The sequence below is a fragment of the Syngnathus typhle genome, linkage group LG2 (assembly GCF_033458585.1).
Source record: "Syngnathus typhle isolate RoL2023-S1 ecotype Sweden linkage group LG2, RoL_Styp_1.0, whole genome shotgun sequence".
Classification (NCBI taxonomy): Eukaryota; Metazoa; Chordata; class Actinopteri; order Syngnathiformes; family Syngnathidae; genus Syngnathus; species Syngnathus typhle.
In genome coordinates, this window is record NC_083739.1 from 23,655,953 (window position 1) to 23,678,001 (window position 22,049).

Genomic DNA, 22,049 nt, shown 5'->3' on the forward strand with positions numbered 1-22,049 from the left:
GAACAGAATGACAGTAACACATGCAATGATCCAACGGTGAGCGAGGGGCAGACAGGACTTAAATACAAAACACGTTACATCGATTGAGGTGACACAGGAAGAGCGGGGTGACACGAACAGAAACTATGGCAACCTAGACACATAGCAAAACTGGGGACGAGACATGACAAATCTCCCCCGAAATAAAACTCACCTTTCTTCTTGTTTGTTGTCAATCGCGCATCGCATTCAGCCATCCTGCCCAACACACTTAGTAAAATTCATAATTGACGACACATCGTTTGATGCGATGGTGCAATTCTCGATGGTGTGTTATTGTCAAATATTGTTTGTTTTTTAATCTCCATCGCGGACCGGACGTCATACGGAGGCCGCCATTACAGATGCGCAGAACGGTTGCGCAAGACACGTCAGCTATATAAAGAGCGAGAGTTCAGTTCTCCACCTATTAGTTTCAATTCACAGTTTAATTAGCAGTTTCAATCAGCAAATAACAAAATGCGTATTACAGGTAATATTTTATTTCACAACACTTTGCCTTGTTCCTTTCGTCTCTGCTGTTCATTTCAAACACGCTCCATACGACCGCAATGCTCTTGTATCAGACGCTCGCTCGATCACCTGCTAGTTTGCCGTCTGTCACAATGTACCCTACACAAATCCGAAACATTTGTTGCGGCTCCGAGTCACGACGAGGGGCAAGTTTTGGTTTCCAAGGGTGTTTTTATTCCTCTTCAACGTCTCTCCCATACAGAGCCGCCGTGTGCGCACGGAGCGCGGTGGTGCGTTTAGGGGCAGTCGGAGAAATCAACGCCAACAAAAAAATGACATCCAGCCTAGTTAAGACCATACCAAAGACTTTAAAAATGGGACCCATTGCCTCCCTGCGTGTGTGACGATCTTTGGGACTTAAAAAAAAAAAAAAAAAAAAAAAAAAAAATTAAAAAAAAAATTAAAAAAAATTCATAAAAATTGGGTGCGTATTATACATGGGTACAAGCTTTTTTCCAGCATCAGCATGCCATTGTTAGGGGTGCGTACGATACATGGGGGCGCACTATACATGGAAAAAAACGGTACACAGTGATCCGTTGGCAACAGTCTCTCACCCGGTCGTAAACGGGAAATTGCGTCACTGCCTCGTTCATGAACGGGAAATTACGTCACTGACTCGTAAAGTCCCTCCTCCATCTATCGCTCGCTGGCGCTGCTGATTGGTCGTTCGCGAAGATTTACGAGTGAGTGACAGACAGCATTGCCGCGATGCCATTGCAAGCCGACACACTTTATGCCGACATTGATGTTTTAATTTTGTTTTTGTTGGCTTGTAGTTGATGGTGTTATTATATATCGAATGTGTTTGTGTTCTGATAAAAGGTTGAAAAAAATACCGTTATGCCGACATTTGTTAATTTTGGGGACACCAACTCATATAACAACGTAAAACAGCTCATCCAGCTTGCGGTAGACAATTCAAAAAAGGTGTGGAGAGCAGGATGTTATTGCACAGTAATGACTCTGAGACTCTAAGAGTGGTGTGAGTTCATCAGAGCAATAGCCTGGGGGAAGAAGCTGTCTCTGTGTCTGCTGGTTTTGGTGTACAGAGCTCTATAACGCCGTCCGGAGGGGAGTAGTTCAAACAGACTGCAACCTGGGTGAGAAGGGTCTCTAGAGATGTTCCTTGCACGTTTCCTGGTCCTGGACAGGTACAAGTCTTGGATAGATGGGAAGTTGATTCCAATTATCTTTTCTGCAGTCCTGATTGTCCGTTGCAGTCTGTGCTTGTCTTGTTTGGAGGCCGATCCAAACCAGACAGTGATGGAGGTGCAGAGGACAGACTGGATGATGGCAGTGTAGAAGATCTTCAGCAGCTCGCGTGGCAGGTTGAACTTTTTAAGCTGTCTCAGGAAGTACAGCCTCTGCTGGGCCTTCTTCCGGACAGAGTCTAAGTGGCCGGTCCATTTCAGGTCCCGAGAGATTGTGGTTATATAAATAATAATAATAATAAATTCACGACTCGTTCATGAACGGGAAGTTACGTCACTGACTCGTAAAGTCCCTCCTCCATCGAACGCTCGCTGGCGCTCCTGATTGGTCTTCACGAGTGAGTGAGTGAGTGAGTGAGTGAGTGAGTGAGTGAGTGAGTGAGTGAGTGAGTGACAGACAGCATTGCTGCTATGCTATTGCCAGCCGACACACGTTATGCCAACATTGATATTTTAATTTTGTATTTGTTGGCTTGTAGTTGATGGTGTTATTATACCGAATGTGTTTATGTTTGTGTTTGAATAAAAGGTTGGAAAAAAAAAACGTTATGCCGACATTTGTTAATTTTGGGGACACCAACTCATAACAACGTAAAAGACATACTACATATTGTCATGTAAAGCAGTTAACCAAATGTCTGATTTTTATGTTTTGAATGGCGAATATAAAAACAAGGAATAAAACACCAGACAAGTTATAACATAAATGTTAATAATAATAATAATAATAATAATAATAATAATAATAATAATAATAATAATAATAATAATACGTACATTTCAAACCAGCAATCTAATGTGGAACTGCAGTCAATATATTGGATAACAACATTTAGGCATATATATGCATACACCATCCATCCATCCATCCATCCATCCATCTTCTGTACCCCTTAGTCCCCACTGAGGTCGCGGGCGTGCTGGAGCCTATCCCAGCTGTCATCGGGCAGTAGGCGGGGGACACCCTGAACCGGTTGCCAGCCAATCGCAGGGCACACAGAGACAAACAACCATTCGCACTCGCACTCACACCTAGGGACAATTTGGAGTGTTCAATCGGCCTACCAAGCATGTTTTTGGGATGTGGGAGGAAACCGGAGTGCCCGGAGAAAACCCACGCGGGCCCGGGGAGAACATGCAAACTCCACACAGGTAGGGCCGGAGGTGGAATCGAACCTGCACCCTCCGTACTGTGAGGCGGACATATTCACTGACTGATCCGTTGATGCGCAAGAAGGCATTTCACTCATTGACTCGTTCGCGAACGGGAAAGCCAGGATTCGTTCCCTCACTGATCCGTTCTCGCGGTGAACTGGAAATGCGAATCATTCAGTGAGTGATTCATTCAGTGAGTGATTCACGCAGTGAGTGATTCACACAGTGAGTAATTTGTTTACTCACAGATTCGTTTGTTGGTGAACGGGCAATGCAATTCACGACTCGTTCGTGAACGGGAAGCTACATCATTTTCTTCTTCGTTTTGTTTTACGGCGAGGTAGCAACAGCTTCAATGGGCACTACTGACACCTACTGGTTGAAGTTATATATGAAAGGAAAAAAGAACGAATCACTTTAGTTCACTCTTGTTCACTGAAAGGATTCGTTCTTTTTGAACGGATCGTTCACTCACGAGCCAACACTAGTGTAATTGCCCTTAACCCAGTCAAATACAGATGAATTGATAGATAAAATGACAGAAATAGTAACATGCTCCTTTGTCTCGCATGTGAAACACCTTTAATACACTACGTTCAGACCAAATGTGAAATATGGCAACGTGACACTTTTATCGTGCCATATGGTGTACGCAGATATTCTGATATACTATGCACTCCACCATTTTAGGTAAACTGGGTTTCTCATCTAATAGACCATGACATATACTTTTTTGATAGACTAATGATGAACTGAGGGATGGAACGGTGACAGAAGCAATGGCAGAAGAACTTTTAAAGTAACTAGGATGGATTACATTATGAATAATGACAGACTGATGACAAACGGTTTGCCAGGCCAATGATGACCCACGTCTGCAAATACATAGTTTATCCTCATTGTACTGTGTTTATTTGATAGATTTAGTGCTAATCTGCAAGGTTCAGACCTGGTCTTGTGTGCAACTTTACGTGGGTTGCTTCAAGCAGAAAATTGGAGGGGCTTTTCCGACAATTGCAAAAAATGTCTGAACATTGCTAGTCAATCTGGTGCAAATCAATCTGTTCCTTGTGTTAATACTTGGGCTGAAAAATTCAATCTTGGTTGACAGTTTAACAGCTGTAAAGAAATCAATACACTCACCAGATACGCCACCTTCGTCGCTCCATTTTCCAAGCCGGTTCTTCTTTTGCATGGCTCCTGCAGCTAATGCATATGGAGAGAGATCTGTGTCAGAATTATTCACACAAATACATACATACGCAATTTTCACGTTTTCAGAGCCACATTATATTTGTGATTTTCACGTTTTTCCAATCCACAAATAGGCTATTAGGGATTCTCATGTGTTTTTCAGATCCACAAATATATTCACGATTTTCACGTGTCTTGTCATTTCAAGAGATGCATGCACGCGTGCGCACGCACGCACACGCACGCACGCACACACACACACGCGTGCACGCACACACACACACGCACAGACACACACACCATCCATCCATCCATTTTCTGTATCGCTTTATCCCCACAGGGGTCGCGGGCTTGCCGGAGCCTATCCCAGCTGCCATCGGGCAGTAGGCGGGGGACACCCTGAACTGGTTGCCAGCCAATCGCAGGGCACACAGAGACGAACAACCATCCGCACACTCACTCACACCTAGGGGCAATCTGGAGCGGTCAATCAGCCTACCAAGCATGATTTTGGGGCTGTGGGAGGAAACCGGAGGGCCCGGAGAAAACCCACGCGGACACGGGGAGAACATGCAAACTCCACACAGGGAGGACCAGGGTGGAATCGAACCCGCACCTGTCACGATTCGGAGTGTGGAAATGGAGCAGGGCGACCAAGTGCAGCTTGGACCAGGGTTTATTGACACAAACCCAAAAGACTCGGCAAACTGACATGACTTACTAACAAAACCAACAAGACTGCCCGTAAAAGACGTGGAACAAAAAGACAGGGTGACATTACCAAAGACAGGAACAAGAACCAAACAGACATCATGACAGTAACACATGCAATGATCCGACAGGGAGTGATACACAGACAAGACTTAAATACGCGACAGGTAACAAGAGGCAGGTGAGAATGATCACACTAATCATGGGCACACAGGAGGGGAGGGGCGACGCGAACAGAAACTATGGGAACCTAGACACATAGCAAAACTGGCGACGAGACATGACAGCACCCTCCTTACTGTGAGGCGGACGTGCTAGCCAGTGCGTCACCGAACCGCCCCACACACACACCAGTCTCGGATATTCTGATATTGAAAGGCCCTCCATCCGTGGGGAGGCACTGCTGCTAGAATGTACTATATCAATTAAAAAAGAAAAAGAGGTGCCAAATGTTACCTGTGCAGCAGAAATGTTGCTAGTTCCACCTTGCTTCTGAATGTCAGCTGCCACAGGCCCTTCGCACTGGTTTTACCGTTTTTTTCCGTGTATAGTGCGCCCCCATGTATAATACGCACCCTAAAAATGGCATGCTGATGCTGGAAAAAAGCCTGCACCCATGTATAATACGCACCCAATTTTTATGAATTTTCTTTTAATTTTTTTTTTTTTTTTTTTTTAAGTCCCAATGATCGTCACACACGCAGGGAGGCAATGGGTCCCATTTTTATAGTCTTTGGTATGGTCTTAACTAGGCTGGATGTAATTGTTTTTGTTGGCGTTGATTTCTCCGACTGCCCATAAACGCACCACCGCGCTCCGTGCGCGCACGGGACAGCAAACGAGCAGGTGATCGAGCAAGCGTCTGATACGAGAGCATTGCGGTCGCATGGAGCGTGTTTGAAGTGAACAGCAGAGAAGAAAGGAACAAGGCAAAGTGTTGTGAAATAAAATATTACCTGTAATACGGATTTAGGTAAGAGAACTGAACTCTCGCTCTTTATATAGCTGACGTGTCTTGCGCATCCGTTCTGCGCATCTGTAATGGCGGCCTCCGTATGATATTGGGTTTGCGTGTGTGCGCGTGTGCGTGTGTGCGCGAGAGCGAGAGAGAGCGAGAGAGAAAGCGCGAGAGAGAACGCTCAACCGTAGCGCGCCGCCGACCGCCCAACTGCACCGCGCTGGTCGATTGTTGTGACAGAGCCGTCGCTGAAATTTGATGTACTTTCTAAAATTTAAGTGGACCTCAGAGCGCACTGCGCAGGGAGCTTAATTTGGTGCGGTCGCGCAACCGCAGCGCGCCGGGCGCTCACTGTCGCATTGCTTAAAGAGCGCCTTTGTGTTTTAGGATGAACAGCAGAGACCAAAGGAACAAGGCAAAGTGTTGTGAAATAAAATATTACCTGTAATACGCATTTTGTTATTTGCTGATTGAAACTGCTAATTAAACTGTGAATTGAAACTAATAGGAAGAAAACAACTCTCGCTCTTTATATAGCTGACGTGTCTTGCGCATCCGTTCTGTGCATTTTATTTCACAACACTTTGCCTTGTTCCTTTCTTCTCTGCTGTTCACTTCAAACACGCTCCATGCGACCGCAATGCTCTCGTATCAGACGCTTGCTCGATCACCTCCTCGTTTGCTGTCCTGTGCGCGCACGGAGCGCGGTGGTGCGTTTACGGGCAGTCGGAGAAATCAACGCCAACAAAAACAATTACATCCAGCCTAGTTAAGACCATACCAAAGACTATAAAAATGGGACCCATTGCCTCCCTGCGTGTGTGATGATCATTGGGACTTAAAAAAAAATAAAATAAAATAAAAAAATAGAAAAATAAAAAAAATTAAAAAAAAATTTGTACCCATGTATAATGCGCACCCCAGGTTTTAGGACAATAAATTAGTTAAATTTTGCGCACTATACACGGAAAAAAACGGTATTTCCATGTCTTATGCCCATTTGTTGGCAATTAAGGAACGGGCTTTTATTTTATCTTTCAGTAATAGTTATTCCATTGTAGTTTCAACAAAGTACTTGAAGCCTCAATAGTTCAGTTTGAGGCTGCTTGGTTTTGCTCACTATGAGTGCGCCTGCGAGTCATGCATTTTGTCTCTGATTGATCAGGCATGGTGATTTATTTAAAATGCATTAAAGGTATGAAATGCACGCAAAGAGGGCTAATTTTCTCTCACAGTGCTGTCGGATTATTCTGACAGCTTTAACAAATATGCCAATCGTTATTTAAAAAGTGAAAATTGTCTTTTAAAAATATATTTGGGACAAATTAAGTAGGACTGGAAATGTTCCTGCAGGACAACACTCATAATCATCCCAAAGTCCATCTGAATGTTTGCTTTTTGTTTCCTACCCTTGTGAGTTACAGACTGATGGGTTAATGTCACAAATTTAAGTGTCATCAGTCATTTTAATAAAATACCGGTGAAAGGTATCCTTCAGGGATACTTTTTTTCCTGCAGAGCTTTTGAGATTACTGGTTAAAAGCATTGTGTTTCTAAAGTTCATTAATATCATTCTGATTAATGAATGGCCTTTTGGAGACCTCAATCTGCTTCCAAACTCCAGTTTTTTCTCACGGATCTATCTATCGAAAAAATGCACGTACTTTACAAAACCCCAACATGACGACCCCCATGGAAAGTTAAAAAGATAAGCCCTCAACACCTGAATTTGAATAAGGGTTTGTCCATGAAAAAGTGAATGTGAGGAGCTGTTCATCACTGGTAGGAGATTTAAAGTCATTTGCAGACCCAATTTTGGTGCACATGCATTGTTTAGTAAACCTTTTATTGTCACTTATCTGCTCAAAACGTTTGTGAAGCTCTTTTTCAAAGGCTGTTTGGTTAGAAAGCTGATAAACTAAAGTCAAGTCAAGTCAAGTCAAGTTTATTTGTATAGCCCTAAATCACAAGCAGTCTCAAAGGGCTTCACATAGACAGAAATTGACAATTATTCTCAAAGCATCCCCTCATCTTAAGCTCCCAAAAGGGCAAGGAAAAACTTAAAAACCCCTACCAGGGGAAAATGAGAAACCTTGAGAAGGGACCACGGATGGAAGGATCCCCCTTTCAGGATCACCAGGTTGAAATGGATGCAGAGAGGGCACAAATGATACAACATGAAAATCAATTAAATAAAAAGTGGATGTCCATGTCATAGCAGAGGGCTGCCGAAGGAGCCCTCAATTGTCCTGGCAGTGTCTTCGAGGAGGTTGAGCTGCAGTTCCCCCATCCTGAATTGGCCCACGAGAATCCAGATAGCCGCTGTCAGCATGGGTGCCACCTAACCACCTCCCCGGCCGGGGAGGGGGGAGGGAGGGGGTGGAGAGGGAGAGAAAACAAACTCCAGCCGAATCGGCCACTACAGGTTAGTTAAAGGCCATGTCATAGAAATGTGTCTTTAAACGTGTCTTAAATGTTTCTACTGAGGTAGCAGTCCTAATATCCATTGGTAGGGCATTCCAAAGCTCTGGAGCCCGAATAGAAAATGCTCTAGAGCCTGCAGACATTTTCTTGGCCCTCGGTGTCGCTAAAAGGGTAGCGTTTTGCGAACGAAGGTTACGAGACGGAACATAAGGAACAACTAGGTCGACGAGATATGAAGGCGCTAAGCCATGCAGCGATTTATAGAATAATAGAAGAACCTTGAAGTCACATCTTAAATGGACCGGGAGCCAATGTAAGTTGGCTAGTATTGGGGTAATGTGATCAAATTTTCTTGTCCGAGAGAGCAGCCTTGCAGCAGCATTTTGTACTAACTGTAGACTTTTGATGCGGGACTTAGGAAGACCCGAAAATAGTACATTACAGTAGTCCAGGCGCGACGTGACGAACGCATGTATAATAGTTTCCGCATCACCGGTCGAGAGGATCGGACGAATCTTTGCAATATTACGAAGGTGAAAAAATGCAATTCTGGTTATATTCTTAATGTGCTTTTGAAAGGAGAGAGTTTGGTCAAATATTACCCCGAGATTAGTTACAGTATCGCTTTGAGTGATAGTACGGTTATCTATAGTTATAGCGGTTTCCTTGAATAAGTGTTGATAACGAGTTGGACCAATTATCAACATCTCAGTTTTATCTGGGTTAAGACGAAGGAAGTTGAGAGACATCCATTGCTTGATCTCCGCAAGGCACTTCTCAAGATTACAACAATCCCACGGATCTGTCATCGATAACGGCATATATAATCGGGTGTCATCCGCATAGCATTGAAAACTAATATCATATTTACGTATTATGTCCCCAAGCGGAATCATATAAATATTAAAAAGAATTGGTCCGAGAACCGATCCCTGTGGGACACCACATGTAACATTATAGAGCTCCGAGGACGCATTACCATGGACCACTCGGTGCGTCCTGTTTGATAGATAGGAATGGAACCAGCCTAGTGCTGAACCTGAAATACCAACACAACTTTTAAGACGCCCTAATAAAATATCGAAGTCTACAGTGTCGAAGGCAGCACTAAGATCGAGTAGTAACAGTACAGACGAAATGTTTGAATCCATAGCTATGAGGAGATCGTTAGTCACTTTAGCAAGTGCTGTCTCAGTGGAATGATTAGCTCTAAAACCAGACTGAAAAGTGTCATATCGATTATTGGCGACCATGTAATCAATAAGCTGCTGCACTACTACTTTTTCAAGAAGTTTTGCTATGAATGGGAGGTTTGAAACTGGGCTATAATTACTGAGACAGTCCGGGTCAAGATTTGGTCGCTTAAGTAACGGTTTAATGATAGCGGTTTTAAAGGCTGTTGGCACTATCCCAGAGGAGACAGACAGATTGATTATATTTAAGACGAACGGTCCTAAAATTTGAAATAATTCTTTAAGTAGTTTGGCTGGAAGAGGGTCGAGTAAACATGTTGTTTGTTTAGCCGCACTAACCAATTGTGTAAGCCTTTCAAGAGACACGCTTTTAAAAGTTGAGAGGGTTGTTGCATGATCATCAGAAAGTACCGTAATTTCCGGACTATAAGCCGTGACTTTATTCCAAAATTGTGAACCCTGCGGCTTATAGTCAGGTGCGGCTTATATATGGATTTTTTTCGTGATTTTTGTGATGACTTGATCACTTTTATACACTGCGGTATCTTGAAGAAAAAAACAACAACAAAAATACTATTTTGAAACACTACTAAGGCTGCTGCTTATTCTGGCTGTGTTGCTTGTGACCAGAGCTGTGGACTCGGTTCGGACTCGGGGACTCGGACTCGGTCAGACTCGGTCATTTTTGCCGGACTCGGACTCTGTGCTGATTTTGACCGAGTCCACCGAGTCCGACAATAAAAAAAAGAGGCAAGACGCAGCCAGAGACTGTCAGGTTACAGTCAGCACCGTAGGAGTTGGAAGAAGCAGTAAAAACTCCACCAAACTCGTCGTAATGACCCGTGATATATGTTATATCCTTACTATTTTCCAGGTTCTTAGATAGCAAGAATAGGTCGGACAACGACGTGAATGATAACTGCTTTATTCCTTACTCACAGTGCGTTCACAGGGCGTACCACAACAACACAAAATGCCCATCCCACTTCCGGGGTTTTTGTACTACGGAATTTGAGTTAGCCCAAAATACACAACATCTCTTCCCCTCTTACAATGAACGTGCTATATGCATGAACAACATAGTCTTATGTACCGTATTTTCCGCCCTATTAGGCGCACCGGGGTATAAGGCGCACCTTCAATGAACGGCCCATTTTAAAACTTTGTCCATATATAAGGCGCACCGGCCTATAAGGCGCATAAAATAGAAACTTTACTGCAACAAACTGAGGTTGACTAGGGTTGCGGTATGCACCCACTAGCCAATAACCAACGAGCCCTCTGTAAACAATCGCGTTTCTCAAACGATCTCCTATAAAATGATTGGAATTGACTTAAGTTCAATCTAACGCATTGGTACTACTTACCTATGTTTCCCTTCCATATCGATCCGTAGATTTACTCGAAACATGAACAGAGCAGCCTATTTTGACATGAAATAGCCTCGCGCGTATAGCAGCTATTGTTATAGCATTAGCCATCCGCAAAAACCCATGACCCTCAGCTCGCCATCTCCTATGAGCCTCAGCAAAGTGTAAACAATCGCGTCTCTCAAACGAGCTCTATAAAATGATCAGAACTGACTAAAGTTCGATCTAACGCATTGGTACTACTTACCTATGTTTCCCTTCCATATCGATCCGTAGATTTACTCGAAACATGAACAGAGCGGCCTATTTTGACATGAAATAGCCTTGCGCGTATAGCAGCTATCGTTATAGCATTAGCCATCCGCAAAAACCCATGAGCCTCAGCTCGCAATCTCCCATGAGCCTCAGCAAAGTGTAAACAATCGCGTCTCTCAAACGAGCTCCTATAAAATGATCAGAACTGACTAAAGTTCGATCTAACGCATTGGTACTACTTACCTATGTTTCCCTTCCATATCGATCCGTAGATTTACTCGAAACATTAACAGAGCAGCCTATTTTGACATGAAATAGCCTCGCGGGTACAACAGCTATTCGGTGACGCCCGCTGACTACAGTTACCGTAATGCTGGGAAGCGATGCGACCTTGTAATTTACTAGTCGTACTAAAACGTACTAAAACATTTTGGCAGAGCACTGTGTACAACCAGTATGGATCAACAAATTCATCACTTGATCCATATATAAGGCGCACCGGACTATAAGGCGCACTGTTGACTTTTGATAAAATTTAGGTTTTTAGGTGCGCCTTTTAGGGCGGAAAATACGGTACCTATAACTTGACATCTTTAAGATCTATCAATAACTACCATTAAACAATTATTATATATGGTCCAGACAATTATGACAATAATATTTCCATGAAACCTTAACTTTGGGTGAGGGTGGTCTACCTCGAATTATACCGAATTATACCGAAAAACCGATGTCGTACGGCGTCGTACGGCGTCAGCACTATGTTGTTCTCAATAAAAACACGAAGAACTCACGTTTGCGTCAGTCAATTTTAATTTTTATAAAGGATTATTCTCATTTGATGTCTTTAAATTCATCCGCGTTCTGCCATTGAAGCAAGTGCATTCAAAGACCAGTCGTACAGACGGAAACGTTTTGTGATCAAATCTTTCTTAATGAGAATGATTTGAGTGAATTGATTTGAATGAATAATTGAGAAGAAATTTCAGTTCTGAAGGCTCCTTTTCTCCCAGGCAAAGTGACAGATGGTGGGGAGGGGGGATAAAAATTGTAAAATCAATTCACTCAAATCATTCTCGTTGTGAAAGATTTGATCACAAAACGTGTGTGGCTTTTTCTTAAATGAACACGTTTGACATTGCTATCGTGTCAGCTTTTAATTATATTGCGCTGTCATGTTAAAGCAAATTAATAAATGCAACAATATTCATTTGCTTTGAAAATACCTGAGTAATAAAATAAAATGGATGAATGATGATCACAATTAAGTATAAAGTCTCCTTTGTAATATATACTCCTTGTAGCCTGTACCCAAAAAGATGAGTTTCTTTGCATCGAGGTTTATGCAAAGAGCTCACGTAATTATATTGTTGCGTTCTGGTGAAGTGAATGAGTGTTCGATGGTTTCAATGCACAGAAGGAAGATGAAGACGATGAAGCTCTTTTTTTTTTTACTTTTACTGGTATGTTCTTAACGAGCCCTGTTGGTGCTGTGTTACCGCCGCGTCTCAGTGACTTTTACCGGTATGTTTTTTTTCATCCAGCCTTATTAGTCTTGTGTTATTTCCGTGTTGCTGCGGTATTACTGACGCGTCACAGGCAGTGTTTGGAAAGAAATGTTAAGGTAGGTTATTAAAACTTTAAAAAAGCTTTCTGTGTCCAGTCTTGCTTTGTTAATAACTCGCGTGCACACTTCCGTGTTGCTGCGGTACTACTGCTGCGTCACAGGCAATGTTTAGAAAGACATGTGAAAGTATGTTATTAAAACTTTAAAAAGGTTTTCTGTGAACTGTCTTTGTTTGTTAAAAACGCGTGTGCACGTGCGGTTTATAGTCCGGTTCGGCTTATATAAGAAAAAACCTAAAATATCCCTGAATTTTAGCTGGTGCGGTTTATAATCCGGTGCGGTTTATAGTCCGGAAATTACGGTACATTGATATGCTTGACCGCAACATGATGCATCACAAAGGTCAAGGTCACAAAAATAAGCAAATCACCCCACGGTGTGCAATATTGACAGATTCTGTTTAATATTTGTGTGATACTCTTCTTTTAAAATACAGTCTTTTTTCTGAGGTAGACCATTACAGTTTATGAACATTATCAATTCCAAAATTCAGCAACATAAAAAAAAAAACATGAAATAAATACTTTCATGTACACTATGTCGCAAACAAATGAGGTAGAAATTGTAATTATACAAGAAAAACTTTATGAATGCAAAGAAAGCGTATAAAGTCAAACCATTTTCTTGTTGGACAAACTGCTCTTGTTACGAGTCATCATGTAGTATATTTCATAAATAATTACAAAGTTGACTTGTTGTACTCGCCACTATGCAAGATGGTCACTGTGATTGACCAAGCGTTGCATTGGACTGACTAAAAATCAATCACAGCATTTCCAGGGAAGGTGAAGGATGCTTGCTTGGGTGGTTGGGGAGAAGATAAAAAACGGTTGGTAACCCTCTACTAATGAAAATAATAATAATAATAAATAAATCGGGAAAACATAAAAGTATGATAAATCAAAATTCAATGAAAATTAACCAAAATCAGACATTGCTTTTGAAGTGTTGCATTTGAACTGATGAAATGGGCTGAGACAAAAACAATGGTACCCCTAGTAAAGCCTAAAAATCATTAGACACAAGGTGTGTCCTCGAATTAGGATCATATTTGTTTTCAAACTTGCAAATCAAGTTAAAGGATGACAACTCGTCACTGTGCCGGTTAGTGACATGTTATGTCCAGTATTTTTACTGGAGACACAGAATTCAATATATCACGGCAAGATGTGGCCTCATGGAGGCTTCATGTCCGTAGACCATACGCTACTGGAAGTGCTGAGGTCTAAGTGGAGCCTCAGTGGGGATCGAGACTTTTTTGTTGCCGATCCTTCCCTCTAGAATAGGGGTGTCCAAACTACGACCCGCAGGCCAACTGCGGCCCGCGGTCCAGTTTTTATTGGCCCGCAGCAAATTCTGAAAACAGAATTGAATATGGCCCGCACAAGAAGCTTGAGCTCAGCTTCTCAGTTTCCACACTAGATAGAGCACGCCACACAAAGCGTTTGACGTCCCATTAGCAACTCCCCCCCGGAAGAGAAGCGAACGCGCAGCGTTTGACGTCCCATTAGCATTTCTGTCTATGTGAAGCCCTTTGAGACTGCTTGTGATTTAGGGCTATACAAATAAACTTGACTTGACTTGGTCCGCGAGTTGCTTCTAGGTTATAATGGTGGTCGCTTAGACAAAACCAGTTGAAAACCCGTTTTAGGACACTGGGGAAAATGGACAAATAGGTTAAAGGTCAAGTCTATGAGACCATCTCCAAGCAGCTTGAGGTCCCTGTGATGACATGTTTAATTCAGACGTTCTGTACCCCTTGTCCCCACGGGGGTCGTGGGCGATTATTATTATTATTACTATTATTAATTTATTCTCATTTACAGAGGGGTACCACAAATTTTGTCTACATGGGATTTTAGTCCAGCCCATTATTGATTGCTGATTATGAGTGATAACAATAATTGAATAATGGATGTGACCCATATTTATGTTCATTCATTGAAGCACTCTGTTTTCCTCTTCTCTCACCAAAAGTCATCTTAGACCTCTAAATTGTCCATTGGTGTGAATATGAGTGGGCGCGGCTGTCACTATGTGCTCTGTGATTGACTGGCGAAACGTCCAGGGTGTAAACTGATTCTGTTGTCAAAGAGAACTGGCTCACCTACAACCTTAATGAGGACAAATTCTATTAAAAATGTATAGATGAATGGATGCCTGGCTTCTCAGAGTGCTAACATAAATGAAATGAAGTGTGATAGCATGATCTACATATGTTAGATTGACGTCCAACATCCACTCACTGGAAATACTTTGGGGTTTTATGAAAGCTAAGATACATGATGTAATTTTTTCAATTGTAAACTTAAATAAAAAGCAGTTTGTGCAACAACAATGAACTTCTGTATCCTACATTACGTAGTATTTCTTAAAGACAACAACTATCCCAACATCAACTACAATAAGATAAGGGTGGTGGTCTAAAAGAAAGAACAATCATATATTTTTTATATATATATATAAAACGATAAATGGATTTATGGCATCAAATATCCTTTGAAATACCTGAATTACATTCAATGTGACTCTTGTACCATATTCAAGTTTCTCTCCTGAGGATAAAAGCCCAGCTACAATGTCTTTTAAGAAGCTTTCTCCCCGCTTTTCACCATTGAGACCCCAAAGATTACATACATTCTTTCTTTCTAATTTCTGAGGTAAAGACATTCTTCCTGAGCATATCAAACAAGACGACAGAAAAGAAACAGACAAAGACGTGGTGTGCAGGTGAGACCGCAGCAGTTGAGGAGGAATGTGCTTGTCATTCACTGTGGTGGCTATGAAGTTTAAGGACAGAAGGTCAGGAGGAATAAAGCAATTTTTTAAAAATCTTATTTAAGCATGAGTGTTGAGGTGAAGTCATTGAATGAGACATGTGAAGTACTTCTCATTGGATGAAGTAACTTGAGTATTTGGCGAGTAGCTAGCTAGCATTGGGACTTCAGCCATTCGGTTTGATTGGAAGGATAGAACATTTGGCTTGTCATGTTTTTGGTCAAAGAATGTTGTTGAAAGCAAAGAACATGAGTTTGGACGTGTACATGGAAATGGACTGGCAATAAAGAGAATCCTGAGAGCAGACAAATGTAAGGATTTACCAAACCCTGATTATCCATTACCTTGGACCACGTCACCTAGCAACAAATCATTGATTTTGTTCTGGACGCGAGCGAAACGGAATCTGAGTTTCCAAGTAATTATTTGATTTTTCCATTAGAAGCTACCTACTCATCAAGGTCAGTTCACATTTCTTTTCTTTTGGGGTAAAAAGGAAATATTGTGGATCTTCATAGCTAACCAATGCCAGTCAAATGAATGTGTTTTCAGCTTCCTCTTACATGGGGGATTTCTCATACTTGCTGGCTCTTTTGGCTGCATGATTTGCAATAACAAAAAATATGAACCAAACATTCAAATAGTGGGGTCATAGTACAGTGACTGGCTGACTCACTAGTGGCTATATATTTTGCTCCATTCTATACAAGTATCAGGCTCTTTTGTGGTGTTGTGTGGGCGCACCTTGCAGAAGGCATTCTCAAAGTCTGTGAAGGTTGGGGCTTTGCCATGTCTTGCCCCAGTGGGGGCTGATGCTGAGGAGAGCGCCTCCTGACTGAGCTGCAGGAGCTCCCACACAGAATAGCCTTCAGTACGCTTTGACACCGCGCTCAGCTCCCGCTGACTCAGACTGTAGCCCTGAGGCGAAAGAGCTTGCAACAGCACCTCCCGACGCATACACGCATCTGGCAGGCCGACATGGTAGCGTTTGGTGAAGCTACGATGAAACGCGTCTTGCAGTAGATCCGGTCTTCCGGTGGTGCATACGACAATCACCAAACCCGTGCTCATATGGGCGTTCTCCAAGAAGGTGCGCAGTGTCTGTCTCAGGCCCTCTCCCTCCATGGTTTCCACTTGGCTAAGCAGTACCACTGATGGCTGCCGTGCACCCGCCACCTCCAACACAGATCCCAGAATGTGTTCTACCTCCGCCTTTCCTTTCAAAGCCAACAAGGCGCCGCTCAGTCGATAGAGGGAAGCTCCGATTTGTGAAGCCAGAGAATGAGTCAAGGTGGATTTACCCCCTCCACGGGGGCCAAACAGTAGGATGCTTCTTGGTGGCTGCATCACTTGACTGGGCCTCAGGACAGGCCACAGGAGGTCCTCTTCCAAAGCAGCCTTTACGTGAGTGAGGCCAGCCAACTCGCCCCAGTTTAGGGCTGGGCTGCAGTCCAAAATCTCCTCGTCAATCAGGTCCAACACTTGGGGGTCTGGACTCTTCAGAGTTTTAACAGTTGGACAACACAATGAAGAAGCTTTGTGGGCCTCAGAGCACTGTTTCTGTTGCTGCTGTTGTTGTTGGGTCAAGGCCTGCTCCCCTGCTGCGTTATCTCCTGTCATTCCAGCAGGAGGACTGTACTCACCAGCTGGCCCATACTGGGGAGATAGCAGGGGCTGCGAGGAGGGTTTGCTAGGTTTAAACTTTTGTGGCTCTGTATTGCTTACTGAACTGCTGAATCTGTTTCCGTGGCAATGCACTTTGTCACTCACACTGTATGGTGAGTTTTCACCGGCTTTCTGCGCATCGTAGCTGTATTTCTTGTAACAAGTGCTGTCCCCAACTTCATTCCCTTCTACAGCCATCTGAAATGCTTTTCTTTTCAACAGCCCAACAGACTCGGATGGGCCAATGTTGGTGGTCTGGTAACTGTAATTGCTACCTACCACCGAGGGCCTAGGAGGAACAGGAGTGGGTTCTGGCAGACATGAGGGTAAGTATGTTGCAGAGGGGTGGCTATAGCTGGGGGGAAGGCTGTTCTGGGGAGAATATGTGCTGGGCGGGTAGCTATAGACAGGTGTGGTCGGACTATAACTGGGTACCACAGCGGGGGTGGATTGAAGTGTATGAAGGGAGGCAGGAGGAAGTGCTGCACTGGGTTGGGGGCAGTATGCAGACGAGAGATAGGTGCCGTTGTAGCTGGAGGGGTAGTCATTGGAGCCGCTGCAGGAGCTACCGCCACTGTAGCCGGAGTCTGAGAGGTTGCTGTTCACCACTGACACACTGCCAATCCTGGCAGGGCCTGCGCCCGTGGCCACAGTCTTGGAAGTGGACAGGCTCTCGTGGCCTCCAGGGGGCACAAGGGAGTAGGAGCCATCAGAGGTTTGTGTCAGCGGCCAGGCTTCCAGTTCAGTCTTCTGGCTACTGAGACCCCCAAAGGCACTCTGCTCTGGGTAGGTGCCCACAGGAGGTGTCCGCTCAAACGTTGAACCCAGTCCGCTGGTGTATTTCTCAGCATAGCGCTTCAACAGATTGGAAGCTGTGAGGGCGGAGATGTCATCGTTGGCCCAAGAGTAGTTGTAGGAGCTGTGGCCACGGCTGGAATAGAATTCCGACTTGTGTGCCGGTGAGGAGGTGGTGGAGGAGACATCCAGGTGTTGCTCAGGCCACTGGCTGAGAGACTGGGCATGCTCTGGGTTCCAGTGCATCTTGAATAAGCCTGACAAAAAACAGAAAGTAATTCTTATCATCATGTTCAACAACGTTTTCCTTTTTTCTAAAAATTATAATTGGGTCTATTCCAATCAAACTCACTTTGCTGCCTTCGTAGGAGAAACTTGAGGAGTAAATTTAAAATGTACAGGCAATCTGGTCTCAGACAAGTAGAGCAAGGCAGTTGCGAGTGATTTGATACCCCGAGAATGAGATTACTTAAATGAAAGAGAACATGCATAAACTATCTGCTATAATAATGACACATTGTTTGTTCTACTAAGTATGACCCCGCCAACACAACGCATCTTATTAATCATCAAAATGTAAATTCTAACAACAACAAAAAAATCAATACCAAAAATTAAAAATTTTTTTGCTAGTCTTCTAAGGTCAATGTGGTAAATCAATATACCGTTTTTTTCCATGTATAATGCGCACAATTTAAGTAATTTATTGTCCTAAAATCTGGGGTGCGCATTATACATGGGTACAAAAAAAATAAAAACTTCTTTTTTTTTTAAGAAAATCATGGTACAACAATTTTTGAAGTCACGGATGGTTCTTTACAACGTCACTTTCCTCTCTTTTCATTTTAACCTAACTGATCGCGGTGGTGCCTTTCTGCGCAGTCGGAGAAATCAACGCCACCAAAAGTCAAGTTTATTTATTTTAAAAAATATACATCCAGTCTAGTTAAGAAATCACCAGAAAGATCACGATGACAATAAATGAATAATAAATAAATAATTATTATATATATTATACATATTATTATAATAATAATAAATAATTGTGATAAATAACTGGAACATCACTCAAATATTGGTAATCCTGTTGAGAGTCTCACATATTTCTTCGCTATCAAGTTTGCTACTGCATGCGCAGTGATACTGACCGGCAGAATAACATCCGGTTGTTCCCAAAAATGATTTTTTTTCTGAAATAATTTTACGTTTATGGACTTAAGTAACCCGGCCGGGTCATACCAAAGACTATAAAAACGGGACCCATTTCCTCCCTGCTTGGCACTCAGCATTAAGGGTTGGAATTGGGGGGTTAGATCACCAAATGATTCCCGAGCGCGGCACCGCTGCTGCTCACTGCTCCCCTCTCCCCCAGGATATGGATTAAAATCACACGGGGATGGGTTAAATGCAGAGGACAAATTTCACCACACCCAGATGTGTGTGTGACGATCATTGGGACTTTAATCTTTAATGACTTTAATCAAAAGATGACAATAATCTGAAAACAGGGTTTTCTCTCAGTACGCCAGGTCCCTCCCACGTTCCAAATTGGGTTATATGACGACTCTTAATTGTTCATAGATGTGAGTGTGAATGCTCGTTATCTCAAATATGCTTTTTCATGTATAGTGCCAGCATCTATAGATCTCCCAGAAGAACTATTGTTATCTTTCAGGGCACTGAATACCTCCTCTCTCTGCCCTGCACCCCTCTTTACCACCCACCGATACACTCCGCCCCACCTACCCTTCATAGACCGGAACTGCACAGGCTCCTGAGCCGGTGAGACCGAGGGAAGGGAGGCGGACATTGCTGTAGAGAGAGTGAGAAAGGCAGATGGGGGTAGGGAAGGTGGGGGGATTTTGTAGTGCACCATAGTGTGCAGCACATCAGTACAATCTCTCATGGGACGCAGGACTGTCTGTTCTTTTGGCAAAAGCACATTGCCCTTAAAGTATTTGTTTAATCAATGATCCCACAGCAAGTGTGTGAGTTTTCTAAGTAAACTCATGGAACAGTGTAAGAGGGGTCACAAGCGTACACCTGGATGCCTTGCAAAAAATAGCTATATTGATATATTTTTATATAACCAATCTGACTGCATATTCTGTGTGCCGACTTGCGTTATCACAAGTCCAAAAAGTCTTGCGCGACTTCTCGATGTCTAACTTGACATTCCACAAATAACTTGAATCAGCCTGAGGTGGAGAGGTGTCAGAGAGAGAGAGAGAGAGAGAGAGAGAGAGACAGAGACAGAGACAGAGAGACAGAGAGAGAGATAGAGAGGCAGACACAGAGAGAAGGATAGAGAGATACAAAGAGAGAGAGAGAAATTGAGATAGAGAACTACAGAGAGAGAGAGAGAGAGAGAGAGAGAGAGAGAGAGAGAGAGAGAGAGAGAGAGAGAGAGAGAGAGAGAGAGAGAGAGAGAGAGAGAGAGAGAGAGAGAGACATAAACGAAAGCTGGCTGTCTGCGTATGTGGAGCCAGGTCTCTTATTGCCGTCTAAATCAAATCTCGATATCTGCAGCCGGAGATTCCACTCACTGCTAAACTTTGGCCTCCTCCTCCTTTACTCTTTTTCAAAACGTCTGTGTGTTTTCAGATTACGCACGTTATTTATTCAGTCAAATGAGACCAGCAGACCAGATGGCTCTGGGATTATAACGTCCTTCATATTCAAATCCATTGCCAAGTACTTCCCCTAAGCTTTCGGCAGTGACACCCGGCATGGCCAAGACTCACCAGAGCCGCTTCTCACACACATCAAGCCCGAGACACCCCATTGACCGTGTATGTTTGTGGTCTGAATTGCAGCTCTTTGTCAGGGTTGTGGAAAGCATATACCGTAATTTTCTGACTATAAATCGCGTTTTTTTACATAGTTTGGGGGGGGGGGCGATTTATAATAAGGAGTGAATTATATGTGATATTTTTTCAAAAATTAAAAAAAAACGTGAAACCGCGATAAACGAACCACGATGTAGCAAGGGATTACTGTAATTTGAATTTCAAGTGACGTCAGCAGCGCGACGCGGCGGTTGTTTACAAAAAGCACAAAGATTGATCACGGGATGACGAAGATGACGAAGGGCCCCACGTACTACCGGCATCATTAGCAGCTTTGTTTCTAAGTGACACGGAGGACGAAGAGTTTGAAGGATTTAAGGATTTGGAGTGACACAGAAGGTTTGAAAAACTATTATGGCTTTTACGCACGCTCGGTCCTACTCTACGGAGCTCTCTTTCACCTCTGTGGATAGAAGTCGGGGGCCGGCGCTCGGCCGGCGCTCGGCCGGGTGGCTGTCCGGGGATGGTGGATGGGGCTCGGACATGGCTTTTACGCACGGCCGGTCCTACTCTACGGAGCTCTCTTTCACCTCCGTGGATGGAAGTCGAGGGCCGGCGCTCGGCCAGGTGGCTGTCCGGGGAAGGTGGATGGGGCTCGGTCATGGCTTTTACGCACGCCTAGTCCTATTCTATGGATCTCTCTCCCACCTCCGTGGCTGGAGGTCCACGCCGCCACACGCCTGGAAGTTTGTTTTGTTAAATAAAGAGCCGTTTACCAAACCCACGTCTTTCCTTGTACTTTGTTAACGCTACAATCTAGTTATATACTTGATCTGTGGAATAACGACAAGGCCGACGTCAGGGCGCACGCGCGGCGTTGTTGACAAAGGACGAGGAATTTGATCGATGGATTTAATGATTTAGAGTGCACAGATGGTTTGATAATATTATTGCTTATATAATAGTTATTTGATATCAAATTTATATATCGTTATATTGGCCTGTGGAATATTTTGAAGTGCAAGCCCCGTCAGCGGCGCGCACCCATTGTTGACAAAGGACGATCGATGGATTTAATTAATTGGAGTGACACAGATGGTCTTATGAACGTGTTATTTATGTAATAGTTTTTTTAATAACTCTGAATGTTACGTCAGGCCCGTTCTCAGCTCTTTGTTTGTGTTTATGTCACGTTAGCATACCTATCGTTAAGCCTGTTGTTGCTCGTTCATGTCTGTTCTTGGTGTTGGATTTTGTCGAATAAATTGCCCCCAAAATGCGATTTATACTCCGGAGCGACTTAAATGTTTTTTTTTTTCACTTTTTTGGGCATTTTATGACTGATGCGACTTGTACTCCGGAGCGACTT

The 22,049-nt window shown here is 43.4% G+C and overlaps 1 protein-coding gene across 2 annotated transcripts in view; it reads right to left on the minus strand.

The window, feature by feature from the left end:
• Positions 1 to 22,049, minus strand: part of fignl2 (fidgetin like 2) — a 51,985-nt gene that overhangs the window by 9,340 nt on the left and 20,596 nt on the right. The window contains exons 3-4 of one of the 2 annotated variants that reach the window (XM_061272708.1): positions 16,176 to 18,148; positions 4,065 to 4,127 (exon numbers count right to left, since the gene is read on the minus strand). In XM_061272708.1, the coding sequence (XP_061128692.1) occupies positions 4,065 to 4,127; positions 16,176 to 18,148 (2,036 nt within the window). Of the gene's footprint in view, positions 1 to 4,064; positions 4,128 to 10,310; positions 18,149 to 22,049 lie in introns of those variants that run through there. The other variant, XM_061272709.1, reaches the window with a different exon arrangement.